Here is a 22,961-nt window from a genome sequence, read left to right as displayed (position 1 = left end):
CGTTAGCTAATATGGTACCTCAGGTTAAGAACGGTTTCAGGTTAAGAATGGACCTCCGGAACGAATTAAGTTTGTAACCAGAGGTACCACTGTACTATTTTTCTTCCCTGTAATCTCCATAACAGCCCTGTGGGGTAGGTTACGCTGAGAGATTGTGGCTCAGGAAATATCATGGCAGAGTGGGCGATCTGAACCCAGATATCTCTGTCCTACCCTGCTTCCCCCCAACCTCGTGCCCTCCAGATGTGGTTGGACTCCCAAATCCCATCAGTTCCAGCCTGGTCACGAATGATGGGAGGAACATTGTAGTCTACCAACAACGGGAAGGAACCAGGTTGGGAAGGTCTGTTTAACCACTAGGCCACACTGCCCCCACTGTTAGACTTGCAGGAGAGTAAACCGAGGCACAAGTAGGTAAAAAATCTGGACACCAGAGGTGCTGGGATGCAAGATGTTGGAGTTGGAGTTTGGGGGGGGGGTCGGGCTTTTTGGTCTCAGGCATTCCACTCCAGAGACAGCACTCTTGTCTCCTAAGGGCAAACTGAGCCATCTATGCATGAGGCGGCACCTTTTCTTGAAAGGGCAGCTCTGGGAGAAAATGCTTAGATAATCGAGCCATTGTTTGCTGGGCTGCCTCTCCCTGAGACTGCTAGTTGTTGTCTAAATTCCTGGGAAAGGCTGCCAGGAGAGAAGGCCACCCTCTTACTGGGGAAGAGTTCATCTGAGGATGGATTTGCTCAGAGCCTCTAGACTAGACAGTGGGCAGGCAGGCAGGCATCAGGCTTGCAGGATGCTACAAATCATCCAGAGGTGTTACCGGTAGGTTTAAATCTACCTTTGCTCAAGACCAAGGCTAGGGAACCTTTGGCCCTCCAGATTATCTGAGAATATTTATTTCACGTATTATATCCCATCTTTCTTCCAAGGGATTCGAGACGGCATACATGGTTCTTCTCTGCAACAAACCTGTGATGTAGGTTAGGCTGAGAGCTGGTAACTGACCCGTGGTCACCCAGTGGGCTTCATATGGCTGAGTGAAAATTTGAACCCTGGTCTCCCAAGTCTTGAGTCCAACCTGCTTAACCATTGCACCACACTCTCCACTCTACACACAACAATGGCCAGCAATGGTGGACCGTGGATGCTGTAGTTCACCGGCATCTTGAGGGGTGGGGGATTCCCACCACTACTCTAGACTGCTGTTGTAGATCTGGAATTGGCCAGGAGAGCGACTATTTGTCCATACCTATACAGATGGATGACAATAGAACCAGACTGATCCAGTTTCATGTTAGGAGGGATCAGTGCAGGCTGATCCACTGGCCAGGTGGGGCACTGTCCCACCAACCTGCCTGCTAGATGGACTAATAACAGGGGCCACTGATAGTTTGGCTCAGTATGTGTTCCAAAAAGCAGAATCATAGAATTGTAGCATTGGAAGGTACCCCCAGAGGTCATCTAGTCCAACCCCCTGCAATGCAGGAATCTTTTTGCCCAGTGTTGGAACCCATGATCTTGAGATTGAGAGCCTCATGCTCTGCATTGTACAGCAACTGACTGAGCCATCTTAAAAGATAATGCATCTCCGTGCTAGTCAAGCTGCCTTTTCTCCTTGTCCAGCATACCTTCCTAAGCAAGGAAGATTGTTCATTATGATTGCAGAATCAAAAAGAATCATAGAATTGACAAGTTGGAAGGGACCCCAATGGTCATATAATCCAGCCAGGCCCCTGCAACGAGTTTAATAGTGGGATTACAAAACACAGCTAGTTTAGGCTGGTTTAAGACTTCCTCAACTACCTGCCTTCTAGGTATTTTTTAGACTACAACTCCCATCATTTCTAACCTATGGCCGTGCTGGCTGAAGCTGTTGGGAGTTGTAGTCCAAAACCTCTGGAGTACACCTGATTAAGGAAGACTGTACCAGACTTAAGTTCTGACCATGGTTGGGTACTGTATAAGTGCTCTTTCTCCTCAGTAGGACTCACAATATGTAAAATATATAAAGAACTACTTCTGGAAGCAAGGGCGAAACTGAACCTGACCACTGTGGGCAGAATTAGGCCAGTGTCTAAAAGGCAATAGGGTTGGATGAGAAATGTATAGCTATAGTGGGGTAGCCCAAGCTACTCCTCCCCACAAAGCCTTTTCTCTTAGTGGGGATCCATGGTTTGTCACTTTGCACTGTAAACAAATATTTGATTCCGGCCTGCAATCCTTGTTTTCCTAAGCAAACACAAAACATAGACTACCAGTTTGGTAACATATGGTTTGCTAGAAATTGGGAAGGGAAGGAAAGAATGACAGTATAGTGGAGGGAAAGGAGAAGCCCAAGGCTTCTTATGGCCTCAAACTTTGCAGTGCCAAACTAGGTTTTAGTGTTGCATCCATTTGACTTGCAGTATAACCGAAAGAAGGGAGTGCAGTCCTCAAAAGTGGACAAAAAAGAGGAACTTGCAACCTCAAGTAGTGGCAAGAAGTAAATTTCTGAAAATAAATGCACTCTCCTGTATTGAAAGATGTTTGCAAAAATACAGCAATACAGTGTATGTGGAGCCTATTTTCTCTACTCAGGCTAATGTCTGGAACACAGCAGCTGGGACAGCTCAGTCAGTAGAGCATGAAATTCTTAATTTCAGGGTTGTGGTTTGAGCCCCACCTTGCATGAAAAATTCCTGCATTGCAGGGGGTTGGACTAGATGACCCACGGGTCCCATTCAACTGTACAATTCTATGATTCTGCGAAATGCAAAGCAGTTAATGCCTCTGGGAATGTACAAAGTGCTTTTCTCTGACCACTGAGTGAGAATTTCCACCTCACCCTTCTTTCATCTGGGTTTTGGGCTCAGGGCTTCAAGCTGATTGTCAGGGAACCTTGATCCCCAGAAGGTCTCCTTTCAAAAATGAACTCCTTGTTTTTATATTCTGTATATGGTATAAAGGTACACGGATGGTGCTGTGGTCTAAACCACAGAGCCTAGGGCTTGCCAATCAGAAGGTCGGTAGTTAGTTCAAATCCCCGTGACGTTGCTCGGTCCCAACTCCTGCCAACCTACTGTGTTTCTCTGAAAATAAGCCATAGTATAGGCAGTTTAACCTTGTAGGTTAAACTGTACCCTACTTAATAATAATATAAAAAGACATCCCCTGAAAATAAGCCACCGTGGTTGTGTTTTTTTTGAGGAAAAATAAATATAAGACGGTGTCTTATTTTCGGAGAAACACGGTAGCAGTTCGAAAGCATATCAAAGTGCAAGTAGATAAATACCTTCTGGTGGGAAGGTAAACGACGTTTCCATGCGCCGCTCTGGTTCGCCAGAAGCGACTTAGTCATGCTGGCCACATGACCCAGAAGCTGTATGCCAGCTCCCTTGGCCAGTAAAGCAAGATGAGCGCTGCAACCCCAAAGTCATCCGCGACTGGACCTAACGGTCGGAGTCCCTTTACCCCCTTTACCTTTTTATATGGTACAAAACACTGCTGGTGTTTGAAAGCAAAAGTAATAGATTCGGCTCCACCATGTTGCACGCTCTGTTGGCTGCAGAAACCTTTTGGGCGTGCATTCCCAACACATACCCCTTCCTTTGGGAATACATGATAATAAAGTGGTTTTGGAGACAACTTCCAAAGGGGATATAGCATGCCACTTCTGGGGAGCAGCCCATCAGGCTTGTAAAACAAGCAAGGAGCCTGAGCTTAATCAGGAAAGTTTTCTGTGATGGTAAAACTCTTGTCATTTCCTTCCCTAAATGGTCTGATCAAAGGTATGCAGCCATTAGTCACACCTGGTGTGTGTGTGGGGGGGGAGGAGGCAGTGATTATTGATTGTTCCGGGCAAAGTCTATCTTGCTCATTTGATATTAGCTGAGCATTCAAAGGCAGCAGCTCCTTTTCAGATCCCAGAGGCACCTATAATTCCAAGCTGCTACATGGCTTCCATTTTTAACCAATTTCTTACCATCTCTCTTGAGAGTGTGTAGATGGACAGCAGAAAATGACTTCTTACATAGGAGATGTGATTTTTGAAGATACAGCTTGCCAGGCAAGGGTTAAAAAGTTGCACTGTAAAAAAGGGGGAGGGCAGTGGTGCCACCAGGGCAGGACTTTGGGGCAGAGTTCAGGCCCCACAACTGCAGCAGGGCTGGCTTACCATGTTTTTAAATAAGCGATGTAACACACACAGACTGCCATCTAAACCGACTCCTGCTCTAACACAATGAAGTCCACGGTATGACTTCACACCAAACATTTAAAAGATTCCCTAAGGAATCTTAGAAACTGTAGTTTGTTAGGGGTGCTGGGAATTGCATCTCTGAGAGGGGTAATGTATAGTTTCCAGAATTCTCTGGGCGGGAGAGGGATGTGCTTTAAGCACATGGTGTGGATGTGACCTAAAATTACCCACCTGTATTTTTTTTTTAGTACAATAGAGATGGTGGAGCAATCATGTGATACCATAATGACAATGTGTGATTGACAGGTGGTTGCCCTGCCCACTAACAATATGATGCAGAGGCTGTCAGTGTTGCCTGAGAACCCTTTATATTCGTTTCTAGTAAACAGAGCCGATATATTGTAATTTTGGTGGAGCATCTGCTTTGAATGCAGAATGCGCCGGGTCCAATCCCTGGCATCTCCAGGCAGCATTGGGAAAAGACCGTAGGTCTGAAATCCTGGAGAGCGAATGCCAGCCTTTGTAGGCTTTACTGAGCTAGATGGGCCCAATGGTATGACTCATGAGCAGGCAGGGCTGTGGCTGATTCCCATGCTTGAGAAGTCTTTGAGATTGTAGGCTGTGTACAGTCATGAAGGACTTCAGCTCTGTGGTAGATACTGTGTAGTCGATACTGCGCTTGATGCACCAATGAGCCCATTCAGTTTAAGGCTGCTTCCTACGTTTTCAAGGTGAGGGTGTAAACCCCAGTCATCTTCTGTTGTCATGCCATGGGCCTCCTTGAGGAGACTTCTGTCTGGAGAACAATGACATCTCTTCTTTTGTATTAGTTTTGTCATTGGTTCGGATTGCCCTGCATATCTCAGAAAAGAGGTCGTATTATTTCTTGCCCAATCCGTGGATGGGGGCAGGAGGAGGAGGACTGTCCTTTGCCTTTAGGAAGGGGGATAGATGTATTTGTGTTTTAGGTTTTGTGTTATTTTAAAGGAGCTGGGATTTGGTTGTCTCCAATTTGGGGGGCCCAAGATTGAAGAACACCTGTTTAGCCCACTGGGTAGTCTCTCAGCCTAACCTACCTCCCAAGGTTGTTGAGAGGATTATGGTGCAGGAGAGATGAGGAGAGAAAGGAATCCTGCTTTTTGAGCTCCTTCGAGGAACAATGGGATCTCAATGTAATAATCATTCTGTTGATTGGTGGAATTCAAAACCTTTCACTTAGAAACTGATAGTTTTAAGAAAGCCGCTCCTGTTTTTTGTGAGTGCTTCTATTGCTATCTTTTGCTGATTTTAAGGCAGTAGAGCAATGAAAATATTATCTCCCACCTGCGCTCATTGTAGCACCCCGTCCTTTCCTGCTCAATGTTCAGGTTAAGTAGGGCTGTTTAGTTACAGAGACTGTCAGTCAAGAATTTGAAAAGCAGATAATATGTTCTGATGGAGCACTGCCAGTGTGGAGGAAGTTTTTCCACTCAAAGTTTTAGTCCATGCTGATCAGGTGTCCACGCTGTGTCTGACATCACAAGGAAGCCCGTAAGATTTACTAACCTGCAAAACATTTTTATCAGCCTGCTAGAGACTAGCAGGAGGGGGAAGGAGATTTTTGTTTTTGTTTTCATAGACTAGTAGCTTCTGTAGACATATTTGCAAGACTGCTCTTGCCTACTATAGAATTGGTCTTGTATCCTTAGTCCTTTGGAGAGATCCATTGCAGAGACACCTGGATTCAAGTTTCGCCTGCGCCTTGGGTAGTCTTGGACAATCCAACTTATCTAAGGAAAGCATAATTCTGTCACCTGTGTGGATGATGCAAATTAAGCACCAGATCCAATGTGGTGTTTTGGTTAGAGAATGTTGGACTAGGAGTAGGGATGGAAACCCCCAACCAGCCGTGAAGCCTTAGGCTGAAAGATAGTGATTGGCCCAACCTATCTCACAGGGTTGATAGGAGGAGGATAAAGTGGTTGTGAAAGAGGCTCATGTGTTTACACAGAACTAAATCCCACCATGTTCAGTGGGGCTTACTCGGAAATAAGTGTGCAATAGGAATATAGTATTGAGCATAATTTTTTCTGGTTCTTCAGTGCTCTGCAGATCTCTCTATCCTCTCACTAGTAATCCTGCTCGGCTCCCTGCTCCAATGTCTGGTTTCACCATTTTGAGCCTGCCATTGTAGTCTTAAGGACTAGAAACTTGGGTGTTTATAAAAAGAAGAAGAAATGAAATATGAGCTTTCAGAGTTCATTGCACTGTGACCAGATTCAAATCATGCTTTTATTTATTTATTTAACTGTATTTATGGATCTCTTCCTAGAAAACCTTTAACAATAAACACATCTGAAAACATTGATACAACAATTTTCACATATGAAAATGTTTGCAAATCCAATATAGATGCAGATTGGGATTAAAAAAACAACAACCTCAATTTGAAAGACTTGTTGAAAAAGGAAAGTTCCCCAACGGGCTTTGCTCTCTCATATGTAAGAGGGAGGAATTCCAAAGAGTAGGTGCTGTTACATGAAAGGACTGTATTCCTACACTGTATGGAATGGGCCTCCTGATGACATGGCAACTGCAGGAGGTACTTGTTGAAAGCACACAGCTTGGGGATATAAAGCAGTGCCAGTTCTTGGTTTCCTTTCAGCACTATGCATATTTTGATCTGGAAACAAATGGGTTCTTAAACATCGGTCAGCTTTACCCAACCTGGTGCCCTCCGAATGTTTTGGACTGCAACTCTCTTAGGCTGGGGCTGAAGGGAACTGTAGCCCGAAACATTTCAGAGGTCATATTAAATGAAGGCCGCCATAGGATATTTCTGTTGATACTGGTGATAGGTTTAGCTCAGGCATCCCCAAACTTCGGCCCTCCAGATGTTTTGGACTACAATTCCCATCATGCATGACCACTGGTCCTGTTAGCTAGGGATCATGGGAGTTGTATGCCAAAACATCTGGAGGGCCAAAGTTTGGGGATGCCTGGTTTAGCTGAAGGGCTGTTATTTTCCTATTGGCCTGTCAAATGGGCAGAGTCTGAAACCGACCAGAACAAACAAAGAGACTGACATCCCGCTCCTAAACACATTAGGTAGAAACAACGTCCAGGGTTTAATGCTGCTGGAAACTCAAAAAGAAAGGCGTAGCCCCTATGTACAAATGCAGGGATATCTTCCTTCCTTCCTTCCTTCCTTCCTTCCTTCCTTCCTTCCTTCCTTCCTTCCTTCCCTTGATCTCCCCAAAAGAGGCTGTGCTGGGAACTGAGGAAGAAATGCATCCTTAAACGAGATTAAGAAAATACCTCTCATTTCAACGGAGTCTAGTTAAGGACAGGAGTTGTAGTCCAATAACATCTGGGGGCTCAAGGTTGAAGAACTTGTGCTTTTTGAATAGGACTGGATGGGAGGCCATCTGGATTCATATCCTCTCCCAGCCCTGACTATTGGCCTGTCACTTGTTCACTCAGCCTTGCCTACACTACAAGATTTTTGGGAGGACCAAGACTTGAGTCACACACTCAGCTTAGAGCTGCCAAACTTAAGCAAATAGGAAACTGCCTATAACGCAGAAAGATCAGAAATCTGAGCGTAATATAAGCATTTGTATAAACTTTGGTTACTTTTTATTAGATGCTATTGTTATCAGATGTTATTTTCCCTGATTGCATTTTTTGTCGTCATAAGTTTTTAAACGGTTTTTAATGTGTTTCAAATTGTTGTAACCCACCCTGAAACCTTAGGGCAAAAAAACAATAAAGCAGAGGAGACAGTAAGTTGCCTGTGGCTTTTTGGAGGAAGGGAGAGGGAAAAGGCAATAAATGGAATGCAGTGGGGGGCAGCCAGTGTTGGTGTAGGGGTTAGCGTGTTGGACTGAGACTTGGGAAATCCAGGTTCGAGTCCCTGCTTGGCCATGAAGCTCTCTGGGGAACTTTGTGCCAGTCCCTAATTCTTAGCCTAGCCTACCTTCCAGGGTTGTTGTGAGGATAAAATGGAGAGGAGGAGGAGGAAGAGGAGGAGGATGTAAGCCACCTTGTGTTTCTTGGAGGGGGGGAAAGGTGGGATAGAAATAATAATACTGAAAACCTGTTTTACAGGTGGTATATAACTCTCAGCAAAGAGAGTAGATGAGGAATTGAAAAAAAATGTTTAAGCAAACTTTCATAAAGAAACCAGAAGCCTTCCTCTTGGGCATTTTAGATTCAGATATTCCAAATGGAAAAAAAGAAAGAATATTCTTATATGCTACAACAGCAGCAAGAATATTAATTGCCAGAAATTGGAAAGGAGAATTAATTAGTACCAACAAAACAGGAATGGCAGGATAAATTATTTGAATATCTGAACTGGCAAAAATGACAGAGACAATTAGGAGACAGCCAAACCAAAAAGGAGTGGGAAATTTATAAAGAATATTTAAAAAAGCAGTGCCCTCAAGTTAAAACCTGGGCGTGCTTTGATTAATTTTCGCAAACCACAATATGGATTATAAGTATAGTATTCAGATAACAGAAGAAATAGTGAAATGATTAAAGAAGTAGTTTATTAAACAGATAAGACAGACCCGCTTTGAGGAAGACGGAAGTCTATTGAGGAAGATAAGGAATTGGGAATCAAGAATATGGTGGCATAATTTGGTGGCATAAGTTCTTTTGTAAGAACGTATGGATTTATGGATGTATGTGTGTTTGTTTTGTTATTATTTTATCATTTTTGGTAATTTCTTGTGTGTGTTAAAAATGATATTTAAAAAAAGAAATATAATACTGAAAAGTTAAGTAAGAGAAAAAGATCCAGTTTTCAAGCAAGAAGGGTAATGTTGCATTGACAGCCAAATGGTTTCATTTGGAGTGGCTGCTCCAGTTTTGTGTAAAACTCCCGGACAGATCAGTGACTGACATGGACAGGCTGTTTGAAGTACAGAATGTCCAATCAAAGTACAGAGAGCTGGATGGTCAGCAAGACGACAACTCGCCCAGCACAATGTCAGGAGAAAAGGAATTGAATGGTGTTTGTTGATGGGTAAACTTTGGGAGGAATAAAGGGTTTCCAGCAGAAAAAGGAAGAAACTGGAGACCTGCTGTTTATTTCCCCACTCTGGAACAGAGGGAGGAGCATCAGAATAACCTCCTATTGGTGTTTATGGATTGCTGATATTTTATGAGAATTATTAGGGATTGCTTATCCATACCAAGCAATAAGTGTATTTATTTTGGTTTGGGGTGGGGGAGTGAGTCAATGGGAAACATGATAGAAATGTATTAAGATATGCCTTGTGTGGAGAAAAAAACAACTTCTCTCCCCCTCTTGTCATGCCGGAACCCAGGGCCATGCAATGAAGTTGAACATTGGAAGAAGATTATCCACACAGCACATAGAATCACAAGTGGAAAGAGGTGCTGTTGCCACTCGGGACCTGCTTCCGAGCAGTGTTAGAAACACAGCTATATAAGCTAGGTGCCAAAAGGCACCTTAAACAAATGGTTGCCACAACGGAATAAGGTACCATTTGTCAGGGGTTTGGACTAGATGCCCCTTGGAGGGTCCTTTCCAACACTACAATTCTATGATCTCAACTACGTTGCTTGATGGTAGCTTGGTCTTAGAACAATTCGCTTGTCCCAGTGTGCAAGGAGAAACACACACAGTGGAAAGTGGACTGAGGCAGAGATTTTTAAACTGTGGTCGCCAACCTGGTGCCTAGAGATCTCCACATAGTCGAAATTGGACCCATGCCAGTAGCAAAATGTGCCTGGTGCCTGGCTAGTTTTGAACACTGCTTCTGAGCTAACCATAGGCTCCTGGTTGGCTACTGTGATAAAATGATTCTGGACTCAATGGGCCTTTGGCCTGATCTAGCAGGGCATTTCTTATATTCTTAGAAGCTGTTGTGGGCAGAGTGCATCCTTATCTATGTTTGTGTCTATATGTTGAAATCAGAATGGTGTGCCCATATTCATTCATTCTTGCCTCTTAAAAAAAATGTGTTTCGGAAAAAGTGGCATATAGAGGTCTCAAAATGCAAAAGATAAGGGCAGGTTGCATTGCAGAAATATAAAGCAGAACGTTAACTGCTTCCTTTTTCTCAGCAAACAGAAAATGCCACTGTTAGGTTAGGAAGAGTAGTGATCATTAGGTGCCGGGTATATTTTTCTAACTCTGGCCTTGATCCAGTATTTTACTTGTGTGTAATATCCAGGGGCCCTGGGTGGAACATAGGAACACGGGAAGCTGCCTTATACTGAATCAGTGCCTTGGTCCACCTGGCTCAGTGTTATCTACACTGACTGGCAGTGGCTCTCCAGGATTTCAGAAAGGAGTCTTTTTTTGCATGCCTACCTGAATATATTGGGGATTGAACCCGGGACTGTTTGCATGCAAACAGATGCTGCACCACTGAGCATCAGCATGTATGCATAGCACATCCAGATTTGACCATCATCCAGCTGTTGGTGGAAGCCTGCTTCCGTCTCCAGACCTCCATTACAGACCTCGTTGCATTTAAGAATCAAAACCAGGCTTTAAATACCACTATAGGCAGCCACAATTATACCATGGTAGCTGCAGAACCCCAATTATATACACATTTTGCACCACCATGGCAAAAATAGGCAGTCGTTCGTTCGCCAGCTTTAAAAGATGATACTTCCATGGATGGAGACAGACTCAGGTTTTCACACAGCCAAGTTTCCCCTCCTCCAAAGACACTGGAACTTCTGGAATTTGGCCATCCCTGTGGACCAGGGCAGCTCTTTGTTCCCTTTGCCCAGTTCTGGTGGTTAAAAGCTGAATCCCTTCTTTTTGCCGCCTTTGCGACCAGAATCTCTGCTTCTCCCACTTGTGCTCTTGTCTCTGTCTCTCTCCCTCTAACAGCTCCTGTTTCTTTTTTTCTTAAGTCCTTTTTTGGGGGAAGAAGGGGGGAGGGGTGGTGGAAGAGTTTTGGGAGAAGGCCTGGGAATGTTCCTGCTTTGTGTGTGGTGTGTGGTGATGGGGCTTGGGCCTCTTCCTTTCAGATGCAAGGGGGCTATTTGACTAATTCAATGGGCTTCAGTTTGATTACCTATCTGATAACAGAGGAATTTGAACAATGTGTGTGTTTTGTGAAGGAGGGGGGAGGGCTTGGGGTGCTCTGAAGACCACCAGCTTCTTTTGCAGGTCACTTCAAAAGACCCAGGGCCAAAGGGAGGGGGGGGGTGGACAGCCTTCCTTGCAATTTTCTCCCTCCTCTTCCCCAGGGGAGAGAAGATTGCTTTTTTTGTTGGTGTTGGTGTTGGTTGGCCAATCTCTCAAGCACTCCTCAAAATAAACAGCAGTATTTCACATTTCACTCAGCGCTCACGGAGAGGCAACTGCTTCCAGCACAGAGGGTCAGCTGCCCATATTTGCAAGGAGACACTGATCTAACTTGTCCCCTGGTGCAAATTGGTGCATCTCTTTGACCACTGGGGAGATGGACTTTTAAAAATGTGGCTCATGCATGCACCCACACGCACCTACCCACCTGAGTCCTTGAGGTTTCAGTATCTCTGTAAACATCAGATCACTGAGTTTGAGGTGTGTATATGTGGATGTATCTTTGTTTTATTGCTATAGTTTTCTGAACTGTGTTCCCGGGAGCCCTTGGAAGGGTGACCCTGGGTTCCTCAAGAAGGTCAGCAATGGCAGACAAGACAGCTTGCCCTCCTCTAGTCCTGACTACCCCCCTACTATGTGCAGCTCTAAGAGTGCTGCTCAGCTCAGCCAGGGCAACAGGTGAGGCTCCACAGCCTTGGCTAGTGTAGCGCATTACAGGAACTGAGGGTGCCACCCTGGAAAGTGGGCAAGATTGTTATTTTCAGACCCTTTTGCTTTTAGGAACATAAGAAACTGCCTTACTTTGAACCTCTCTGAATTAACTTGCCCAATGTGGCTCTTTGCCTTTCTGAGAAAAGAATGAGACCACACCACAGGGAATGCAGGAAGCTTCCCTGTACTGCTTTGTATATGACTGTTCAGGGCTTCAGATGGGCCTCTTTCCAACCATAACTGGAAACGCCAGGAATTTAAGCAAGGGTCCTCTGCGCGAAAAGCAAATGCTTTACTCCTGAGCTATAGTGCTTGCTTGCTGTTGGCAGCCCTGGAAATCCTTGTATTGAGGGACATAATATAATTATTTAAGAAGAAGATGAACGTGGCTTCTAGCAAGTCTGGCTCCAGAATGTGGCAAAGTTGGGCATTTGTCAGGACCCCAATGCAGCAAAAGGCCCACTGCCCAGCACAGAGTGTCCAAGACAAAATACAGCCTAATTCTTAGTTTGCATGTCCTGCCTCTCCCAGGTTGGAGCCCTGCACCAAAGTTGCCCTCCAAATCCCAAGGCCAGTGCCCATTTCTACTACTCCTGGGACCAGGAGATCTTAAGGGTTGCTTTCTTTCAAATGAGCCTGCCCACTTGCATAGGTCACAGTCTTAGTTCCCTGTTCCCTTGCCTTCTGATGAAGCAGGTGGGTACTCTGGACGGTGTCTTATTGGCCGCAGCCCCCGGGCTTTGGAGCTCCCCTGACTGGGGGTTCCTTTGCCCTCTTCACTCTTTGCCTTCTGGTGCCATATGAAAATGTTTGTTTGTTCCTGAAGGATGATGGTGATGATTTAGTGTAGGGTGTCTTATGGAAAATTTATGCAGTTGGAAAACCAGCTTTTGAAAACCTTGCACAAGAGCAGCCTTGTTTTCTTTGTAATGTTCATGGGCAGCATCTCAATAAGGGGAGGGGGGAGGCAGCATTTCAGGAAATGCTGGTGTAAACTTTTGGAAACTCCCGCTGTTTCTGATGTTCCACCCATGAGCTGCCAAAACAATTGACACCTACTCACACATGGCAGAGGTATCAGTGGGCTTGGGGGAAATCCCAAAAGGGCAGGACATTCTCAGAACAGTCCATTGAGGACTGGACATACCCAATGGGCACATAATTCTGACTAATGTTGGGAACGATATGAGGGGTGGGGGATGGAGTGGCTGGAATCCAGAATGGAACATACCATGTTTCTCAAGAAGACACACTATGGCTTATTTTCAGGGGGTGTCTTATTTTTATTACGCCTCTTCCTTGGTGCCCTCCAGAACTGCGCCTATCACTATGTCTTATTTTCGGGGTATGACTTATATTGCGCAAATGCTTAGAAATCCTGCTATGGCTTATTTTATGGGTATGTCTTATTTTCGGGAAAACAGGGATTAGCCCTTCTATATCAGGCCAATGGTCCATCTAGCCCAGCATCCTGTTCTCATAGTGGCCAGCTAGATGACTATAGGAAACCCACAAGCAAGATCTGTGTGCAAGATCCTCTCTCCTGCAGTTTCCAGCAATCTGTATTCAGCTTACAACCCTGGAGGCAGAACCTAGCCATCAGGGTTAGTAGCCATTGATGAAGAAGAAAAGTTTGGACTTTATATCCCGCCTTTCACTCCCTTTAAGGCAGGCATAGGCAACCTTGGCTCTCCAGATGTTTTGGAACTACAACTCCCATGATCCCTAACTAACAGGGCCAGTGGTCAGGGATCATGGGAGTTATAGTTCCAAAACATCTGGAGAGCCAAGGTTGCCTATGCCTGCTTTAAGGGGTCTCAAAGCAGCTAACAATCTCCTTTCCCTTCCTCCCCCACAACAAACACTCTGTGAGGTGAGTGAGGCTGAGAGACTTCAGAGAAGTGTGACTAGCCCAAGGTCACCCAGCTCTGGCATGTGGAGGAGCGGGGAAGCTAACCTGGTTCGCCAGATTATGAGTCCACCGCTCTTAACCACTAGACCACACTGGCTCCCATTGATGGCCTTCTCCATGAATTTGTCTAATCCTATTTTAAAGCCATCCAAGTTTGTGGCCATCACTGACTTTAGAAGCACTAAAGTGGCCGCCAGGGGTACAGTCCATGCTGTAACGTTTTGCTGCAGCTCCCAGTCATTATAGGCATTCCCAGAGTACCAGATAAGGCTAAAGAGTGGGGGAGTTTTATTTATTTGAAGTACCTGTTTGAAAGCTTACAATTCAGTAGACCCATCTGTTCTCAAAACGGGCACATCTGGCATCTGGGATTAATCTGTCCTTCAGGATATGGCTATGATTCACATTTCCAGGTGGGAGATGCTTCTCTTATGGTTCGACCCCATATGGCTCCATGCTTATGTGTAAATGGTGCAACTCTATTGAGATGGGGGAGAGTTTTCAGCATCCTCCCTCCCAGCTGCATGAGAAGACACCACTGTGAAGCATCTGTGGCCAGGGGTGAAATTGGATTTGAAAATCATTTGATCGAACCTCATACATTGACATCAAAGGAAAGCTTGTAGAAGCCCCAGCACTTTGAATCCATGCCAACAATAGATTGATATGCCAATCTGCAGCAAGGATTATATGCTTGCGTTGCCTCAAAATGTCAAAGATATGCCCCATTTGTGATTAGAATTGAACGCCGATAAGGGGTAAAGGTTTTGTTCTATCAATCTTAATAGACTGATTACTGGGAGCGCTAAGGCAAGCTATCCGATGAAAGACCAACAAAAAAACAGTGCTTGTTACAGGTAGGTAGCCATGTTGGTCTGATGTAGTCGAAACAAAAAAATAAAAAAAAACATTCCTTCCAATAGCACCTTAGAGACCAACTAAGTTTGTCATAGATATGCATGCACACGAAAGCTCATACCTATGACAAACTTAGTTGGTCTCTAAGGTGCTACTGGAAGGAATGTTTTTTATTTTTTGTTTCAAAAATAATAATGTATGACTGGGTTGGCCCTGTTTTTGCAATGACAGAGCAGGTAATAATGCAAAGGGTGTAAGGGGCCAGGCTAGAGGGCTCAGAAGCAGATATGGGACTCTGGCTGCTGTCAAACATAGAATCATAGAGTTGGAAGAGACCACAAGGGCCATCCAGTCCAACCCCCTGCCAAGCAGGAAACACCATCAAAGCATTCCTGACATATGCCTGTCAAGCCTCTGCTTAAAGACCTCCAAAGAAGGAGACTCCACCACACTCCTTGGTAGCAAATGCCACTGCCGAACAGCTCTTACTGTCAGGAAGTTCTTCCTAATGTTTAGGTGGAATCTTCTTTCTTGTAGTTTGAATCCATTGCTCCATGTCCGCTTCTCTGGAACAGCAGAAAACAACCTTTCTCCCTCCTCTATATGACATCCTTTTATATATTTGAACATGGCTATCATATCGCCCCTTAACCTTCCCTTCTCTTCAGGCTAAACATACCCGGCTCCCTAAGTCGTTCCTCATAAGGCATTGTTTCCAGGCCTTTGACCATTTTGGTTGCCCTCCTCTGGACACGTTCCACCTTGTCAATATCCTTCTTGAACTGTGGTGCCCAGAACTGGACACAGTATTCCAGGTGAGGTCTGACCAGAGCGGAATACAGTGGTACTATTACTTCCCTTGATCTAGATGCTATACTCCTATTGATGCAGCCCAAACAGCTGCAAAGGAGAGAGGTGAAAGGATGGGTTGGGGAAGGGAGTGCTGCCACGTGACACCACAACCCTCTCCCAGGTGCGTGCTTCCGGTGCCAAGGGGGAAATTGCTGGGGGAGGGGTTGTAGAGGGAAACTGCTGAATGGGGAAAAGCTGCATGCTTCTTCCTTCCCAGGTCTGGTTGAAAAGTACCAGGAGTCTGACTTGTTTGCTCAGTCAACAGAGAAGCACATTCTGCTTTTTGATGTTTAGCCTGCTGACTTTTGGAGAACCTAAACTGAAAACGGTGTTTAAGGCTGTTTAGGCACCATACATTTAAAGCACCCTAAAAGAATCCTGGGAGCTGCCCTTTACCCCCACACAGTGCTACAGTTCCCAGCACTCTTCAAAAACTACAGCTCCCAGAATTCTTGCAGGGTGGTGTGTGCTTTAAATGTATGGTGTGTACAGAGCCCAAGTCTCTGGTGCGGTGGCCTGAGCTCTACTAGGGATGGGGCAAGTGGCATAACCAAACCTACGGGTGCTCACAGGAATTTTCTTGGGGGGGGGGGAGGCAAGGAAAAACACTGAAAGCAGAGGAGCAGGCTAGTTCCTCAGAAATATATATGAAAAGAATAGTGCCTGTATATTTTGCCACCTATCTCAGGTTCCACAAATCCTAGAGCGTTACTCTGTAAAAAACAACAGTTAAAGCAGGCAATTCTGGGTTATGGTTTGCCTGGGGTGATGGGTGCTTGTCCCCTTGCCCCTACCTCTGGACACCCATGCTCAGGTCTATGTGGTGAGGCCATGCCAAAGGTGAGATTTGAATGTACCTCTTTGAACTATCACAAGGTGCCCACAGTTTTCATTCTATTTGGATAGTTTGCCCAGTTGCTTCTGTGGGTGCAATGATTGCAAATCAGGGAAGGGGGATCTTTTTCAGTCGGGGGGGGGGGGCTGCATTCCCTTCTGGGCAACCTCTGGGGGCCACATTCCAGGGGTGGGTGGGGCCAGAGACAAAAGAGGGAAGAGCAATGGATTTAAACTTTACCTATGTATGGAAGGTGTGTTTCTGCACTCCCTCTCTCCCCTCCATCCAGCGAAGTAGTAGGCATTATTAGAGTTCAAGCACACCTTCCAGTCAGACAAGGGGCTGGGCTGATGGGAGTTATAGTGCAAAACATCTGGAAGGCACCCGGTTAGCAAAAGGATGTGTTAAAACAACTGCACTTCCTATGTATGTTTAGTGCAAAGTAAGCCCAACTGTGTCCAGTGTTTAGGATTGCAAATTAAATGTGACTTCTTTATCACAGCTTCATTCTTGGAATAATTTCATCAGCCTGCATCTTACTTTGTTTTACTTTTAATACACTTGCATTTTATTTAATTAGCAAACAAACAAAGTTTCTATGCATTTAGAATTGCCGAGGGGCCAATGCTTGTTGGTAGCAGAGAGGATACGGAAGAAGATAATTAAATACTCTCTGCTTTGGGGAGAGAGAGGCAACACTGACTGTGAGACAGCCAATCAACACAATGGCTCTGCACCATTTTTAAATATGGGCTTTCCCTGCAACACGGCCAGAGGGAAGTTAAGTGCAGTCACATGATCTAGGATACTGAGCAACTCATGAATGGTGGGCATGTTCCATTCATTTTTTTTTTTAAAAAAAACAACCTTCTGTTCTAAGGAACTGTTGTGTACAGCAGATGGCCTGCCTGACTAAGGATGGATAGTGGGAACTACTTCAGCAAGTCTTGGAAATGGTTAACACAGGATAGGCGGAAATATACGGTATTATTTTCACTTTTCCCAAAACAGATCTAAAATGACCATAGGGCTCCTTTTAATCCTGAGGTGGCACTTTACACCATAATTTACTACACACTGTATTTTAGCTCTGTTGCTGTTGTTGATTATGATAGCAATAGGGAGTTTGAACTAATAAGTCCCCAGTGCTAATCTAATTTTAACCACAACCTCACTTGCTATCTCTCACCCTCATTCTTTCCATATTTTGTATGGGGAGCATGTTAGAATACCCCTATTCCCCTCACAGAACTATAGTTCTCAGAGCATAGCTGCCAAGTTTTCCCTTTTCTCACGAGGAAGCCTATTCAGCATAAGGGAATTTCCCTTACTAGCAGAGTCTTATTTCAGCAACAGTGGAAAAGTCTTCTCCTTGTGAAAAACCTAGGAAGTTCCACGGTTATGTCACCTTAGATAAAATGGTTGTGGAACTCAGGATTTAAACAACAAATGTTTTTCTATCAAAGGCAAAAAGGAGGAGGTGTTATATCACAATGGTAAACTGAGCACTCCAGGGGCACACACGTACACAACCATCAATCCATTTTTATTGCTGAGAAATGAATCGGGGCAAGCGTTAGAGGATGACCCTTAGAGACCTGATCGGGGCACTCTGCAGATGTTACAAGCACAGTGGTTCAATGGAGTCTTTCAATGTAGCTGATTGAGTTTTAATTAGTTGAAATCTCTGTGCGTGCGTGTGTGTGTTCTCCGGCACATGCTTTCTATTTCTTATTGTCCTGGGTTCTTCTGCAAATGTGCTATAAACCAGAAGCTTGAGTTAGGCCTGTCTGAGTTCTAGAAGAGCAACCATGTTAATATGTTGCAAGCAAAACCAGAATGTCTCGCAGCAATTCTATATCCAATTTCCTGACACAAAGCCCATAATAATAATAATAATAATAATAATAATAATAATATGCAGGAAAATGGTGGTCCAGCTGCTGTTCCAACTGTTAAAGAATGGTTTGATAAAGTATGGGGTTATGCATTGATGGAAACAAAATCACAGACAGGATAATTTTCTGTTTCCCCCCCTGGCCTCCAGAGCAAGCTCCACATGGAAGGCTTTCGTAGCCTGAAGGAAGGAGAGGCAGTCGAATTCACCTTCAAGAAGTCCTGCAAGGGTTTGGAGTCCATCCGAGTCACGGGTCCAGGGGGAGTGTTCTGCATCGGCAGTGAGAGGAGGCCAAAGGGGAAAAACCTCCAGAAGCGCAGGCCGAAAGGAGATAGGTAAGGCTTGGCGCAAGCAAGGAAACAAGGAGCTGCTGTGCTTATGAGGCCTTGGGTGTTCTGCATGCCAGAGGTCTGGTTGCCTGTGTCAGTCATAGATTGGTCTCCTGGATCTTTTGGCAGGGAAGAGGTTATTTCCAGATTTAAACCAATTCCCTGAGCAGGCCCGGCTCTAGGTGTAGTCCCGGTGGCGCGGGGCACTGGGCCGGCAGGGGGGACGCTGCACGGCGAAGCCGTGCTGCGAGGGAGGGGGCGCCGGAGCGATCTCAGTGCCAGGGCTCCCAACCTGCTCGAGACGGCCCTGTCCCTGAGTTGGTTTAACAGTCAACCCCGCTTCCCAGGGAACTCTGTGGGGAAGCATTCTCCTAATAACTCTCAGCACCTTTAACCAACTAGTTCCCAGGATGCTTTGGGAGAAGACACAGTGGTATAACAGTTCTGGAAGTCCGTTCTTAAACCAAAGTGTTCTTAAGCCAAGGCATGCTTTCCCATAGCAGCGGGGGACTCAATTTACAAATGGAACACGCTCAACAGGAAGCAGAACATGTTCTGCTTCCAAGGCAAAGTTCACAAACCAAAACACCTTCCCGGTTTGCAGCGTTCTTAATCCAAGTTGTTCATAAACTAAGCTGCTCTTAAACCAAGGTACCACTGTATTACTAACGATTCAAAAAGTCCCAATGTTCAATTCATCTTTCAGAATCAGCAACCAATTGTTTCTTGCATCAGAGGAACTCTCCAGAGAAAAACAATTCCCTTCCATTCTTCGAGCAGTGGCACAAAGGGAAGTGGGCATAAGAAGAGAAAGAGAAATCCCAAGTCAGGCTGTTTGGGGTTTCTCCCCAGCAAGGCCTAAACTTCCCAGTCCTGCAGAGGCCTGGTTTCCATATCAGCCACTACCATGAGGCAAAAAAGACATCTATTTTGCTTCCTCCCCCAAACACACTTTTGGGAGGGTGGGTCTCGCGATTGTCCTTGGTCTCCTTGGTTGAGACCCCAGGGCAGACTTTGTGAGCCTCTCGGCATGCTGGGTTTTTCACTCCCCTCCCCCCCCCCCAAAAATTCAGTGTCCTGGGCTATAGATCTATTAAATCTGTTTAATAGATCTGTAGGCTGAGGCATTACATTTATGGCAAATTTAATTGGTGGTTGTCCACTGCAGGTGGGAGCCAAGCTTTGCTCCCATTCAAAAGTTGCAGTGCCGACTGTCCGCTGCTAAAAATCAGTGCCCAGAGGCCCAATAGGGAGAGTGGCAAGAGGCAATGTGGCTTGCAGGACCTTCAGCTGCTGTCCAACCTGGCTGCCTGCCTGCTGTCACTACAATTAAAGGGCCATTTCCCCACAGTACTGTAGCAGGCATGCTACCTTGAATGCTACCTTGCTAGAGTTTGTTACTTTAAGGCCAGAGCCCAAGCAACTCAAAAGAGCTTGAGTGGCTTTCGGATTGGGCAGCAGCCTTTACATTGTGCTAGGGGCTTTTCCCTCACCCTTTTAAATGAATCGCAGATGCAAATTTCCCAGGAAAGGGCAAAAAACTCAAAAGTGAAAGGTCAGAGGTCAGAAGCACCCGGGGCTGAATAGCACGGGCTGGTGCTCCTGTTCTGCGAACGTGTGTTTGCAGGATGGAGCTGTGATCGGTCTCATTTCCCCATAGACCCCCCCTCCCCTTTGCACAGCGAGATCAGAAAAAGAAAAGAGTCTACAACTCCCACCATCCCTGACCATGGGCTATGCTGAATGGGGCTGATTGGAGTCGTGATCCAGAACACCTGAAGGGGCAGCAGGTTGGGGAAGGCTGAGTTCAGCCATTTGTCTGCTTTGTGCAGTATTGACTGCTTTTGAATGTCACAGCTTAACATCTTGCAGCCCGGGATTCTTTTAAATGCACATGGCAGGGAAATATGCTTGGGTGGATGCCTACATGAAAAGCATGTTCTTTGTCAGTGAATTATATGCCTCCTCATGAGGAATGTGTTTGGAGATGAAGGTGAACTTTGTTGGCACCCGTGTTTCTCAAGAGGCAATGGAGTGCGCCTCCAGGGGTGAAGTCAAAGCGCTGCATTAGCAGCACCCAAGTGATCGCCCTGGGCACAAGGAGGTCCTGGGCTGCCCAGACAACAAGACCCCCCCCCCCAACTTGGCCTTCCTGAAAAGGTCCAAAGGAAGACAGAGCAATACGTTTGGCACCAGCTTGGTTGCAGGAGTTGCAAGAAGGAACTGGACAAGGCACCATCCAACCGTCTTAGGGACTCCACTCTGGATTCATCACTGTATCAATCTTGCCTTCCACAGCAGATGTTAAGTACAGTAGCTGGCAACAGTGTGATAGCAGAGCAGGGTTGCCCCCTAGTGGTGTTCATGTGTACTTTCCACTCATGATACACATGGTAAAGGTAAAGGGACCCCTAGGTCCAGTCATGACCAACTCTGGGGTTGTGGTGCTCATCTCGTGTTATTGGCCGAGGGAGCCGGCGTATAGCTTCCAGGTCATGTGGCCAGCATGACAAAGCCGCTTCTGGCGAACCAGAGCAGCACACGGAAATGCCGTTTACCTTCCCGCTGTAGCGGTACCTATTTATCTACTTACATTTTGACGTGTTTTCGAACGGCTAGGTTGGCAGGAGCTGGGACTGAGCAACGGGAGTTCACCCCGTCGCAGGGATTCAAACCACTGACCTTCTGATCAGCAAGCCCTAGGCTCTGTGGTTTAACCCACAGCGCCACCTGCGTCCCATACACGGGGGATACACATGGTGTGTGTCCTTAATTCTTATATGCTTAAATTGGAGAGAATTGTACTGGATAGCTCAGTTGGTTAGAGCATGGTGCTGATAACGCCAAGGTCACAGGTTCTATCCCTGTATGGGACAGCTTTGGGCTAGAATTCAGGCATGTCAAACCTGCGGCCCTCCAGATGTTTTGGCCTACAACTCCCATGATCCCTAGCTAGCAGGACCAGTTGTTGGGGAAGATGGGAATTGTAGTCCAAAACATCTGGAGGGCCGCAGGTTTGACATGCCTGGGCTAGATGGTCCTTAGGTTCCCTTCTAACTCTGCAATTACAGTGGTACCTTTGTTCTCTAGCTTAATCCACTCCGGGAGTCCATTTGACTCCTGAAACTGTTCGAAAACCAAGGTGTGGCTTCCGATTGGCTGCAGGAGCTTCCTGCACTCAAGTGGAAGCTGCAGAAGCTGTGTCGGACATTCAGCGTCCAAAAACTGTTTGCAAACCGGAACACTTACTTTCGGGTTTGTGGCATTCGGGAGCCGATTTGTTCGACAACTAAGTTGTTCAGGAACCAAGATACCACTGTATATTTATTCTTGTGCAGTTGCATCTGATGGCATATTCTGCTTCCTGGTTGGGTTCATTAAAGGATTTGAAATTATTAATTCTTTTACATTGTGGTTGTTTTTACTCTTGAGTATCCTGGACCCAGAGCACTTAGAACTTGTAAGTAAATTAATGTTGGTTTTGTGGTTTAAAGGTGATGTCTTAAAAAGAAAGAGAAGGCCAAAGGCTTCTTGCGATCTTTAACAAATTGCACTTAGGAACCTCTCCTGCACCTCATCTCCCCATCTCTTTTCTCTCTCCCAGATGCTACAACTGTGGCGGCCTGGATCACCACGCCAAAGAATGCAAGCTCCCGCCACAACCAAAGAAATGCCACTTTTGCCAAAGCATTGCTCACATGGTGGCCAACTGCCCCGTCAAAACGCAACAGTCTCCCAGTTCTCAGGGAAAGCCCGCCTACCTCCGGGAGGAGGAGGAGGACATGCACAGCTCACCCCTTGTTCCTGAAACCAGGGAATGATGTTGGGAAATCAGTAGGGAATATACTGGATCAACAGGCTTCAGGGCATCGAGTCGGCCAAAAAAGAGTGGGGGGGTGGGGGAACAGTGAATAGCCTCTGCCTCCAGGCTTAGGGAAGGCAGGCACCTAGCAAGAGAACAGCAGCTCGGAAAACGTGTAAGACTTCAGCAAAGTGAAAGCTCAGAGAGCCTGAATGTTGGCGCAGCCTCCTCCCTTTGTTTCAGCATGAGTTCTGCAAATCCTGTCCCCAGTTGTTCAGTTCTGGGAAATGGGGAAACGGCTGCTCCTTTCTCACTTTTGCTTTCTCCAGCAGTCCAAATTATATTTTGAGGGGTTTTTTGTTTGTTTTTTAAAGCTGCGAAATCTGGTTCAGGGGTGGGTTGATTTTTGATTTTTGCACAGGTTAAAGTTGTCAGGAATAAATAGCTGCCTCCAGTTCTCATGTGGTTGCATGCTTTGGGGAGTGGACCAGGCAGAAAAAGCGGCTGTTACATTCTACTTAAGAA

General features: G+C 45.8%; 1 protein-coding gene across 1 annotated transcript in view; it reads left to right on the top strand.

Moving 5' to 3' along the window:
- LIN28A (lin-28 RNA binding posttranscriptional regulator A) overlaps positions 1 to 22,726 on the top strand; it is a 48,681-nt gene extending 25,955 nt beyond the window's left edge. The window contains exons 3-4 of the mRNA XM_035120502.2: positions 18,456 to 18,640; positions 22,239 to 22,726. Of these exons, the coding sequence (XP_034976393.1) occupies positions 18,456 to 18,640; positions 22,239 to 22,455 (402 nt within the window). The 3' untranslated portion in view covers positions 22,456 to 22,726. The remainder of the gene's footprint in view (positions 1 to 18,455; positions 18,641 to 22,238) is intronic.
- The last annotated feature ends 235 nt before the right edge of the window (positions 22,727 to 22,961 follow it).

This window comes from Zootoca vivipara, chromosome 6, assembly GCF_965207765.1.
Source record: "Zootoca vivipara chromosome 6, rZooViv2.hap1.1, whole genome shotgun sequence".
Lineage (NCBI taxonomy): Eukaryota > Metazoa > Chordata > Lepidosauria > Squamata > Lacertidae > Zootoca > Zootoca vivipara.
The sequence above is the reverse complement of the archived record's forward strand: the minus strand, read 5'-3'. Positions and strand labels throughout refer to the sequence as shown.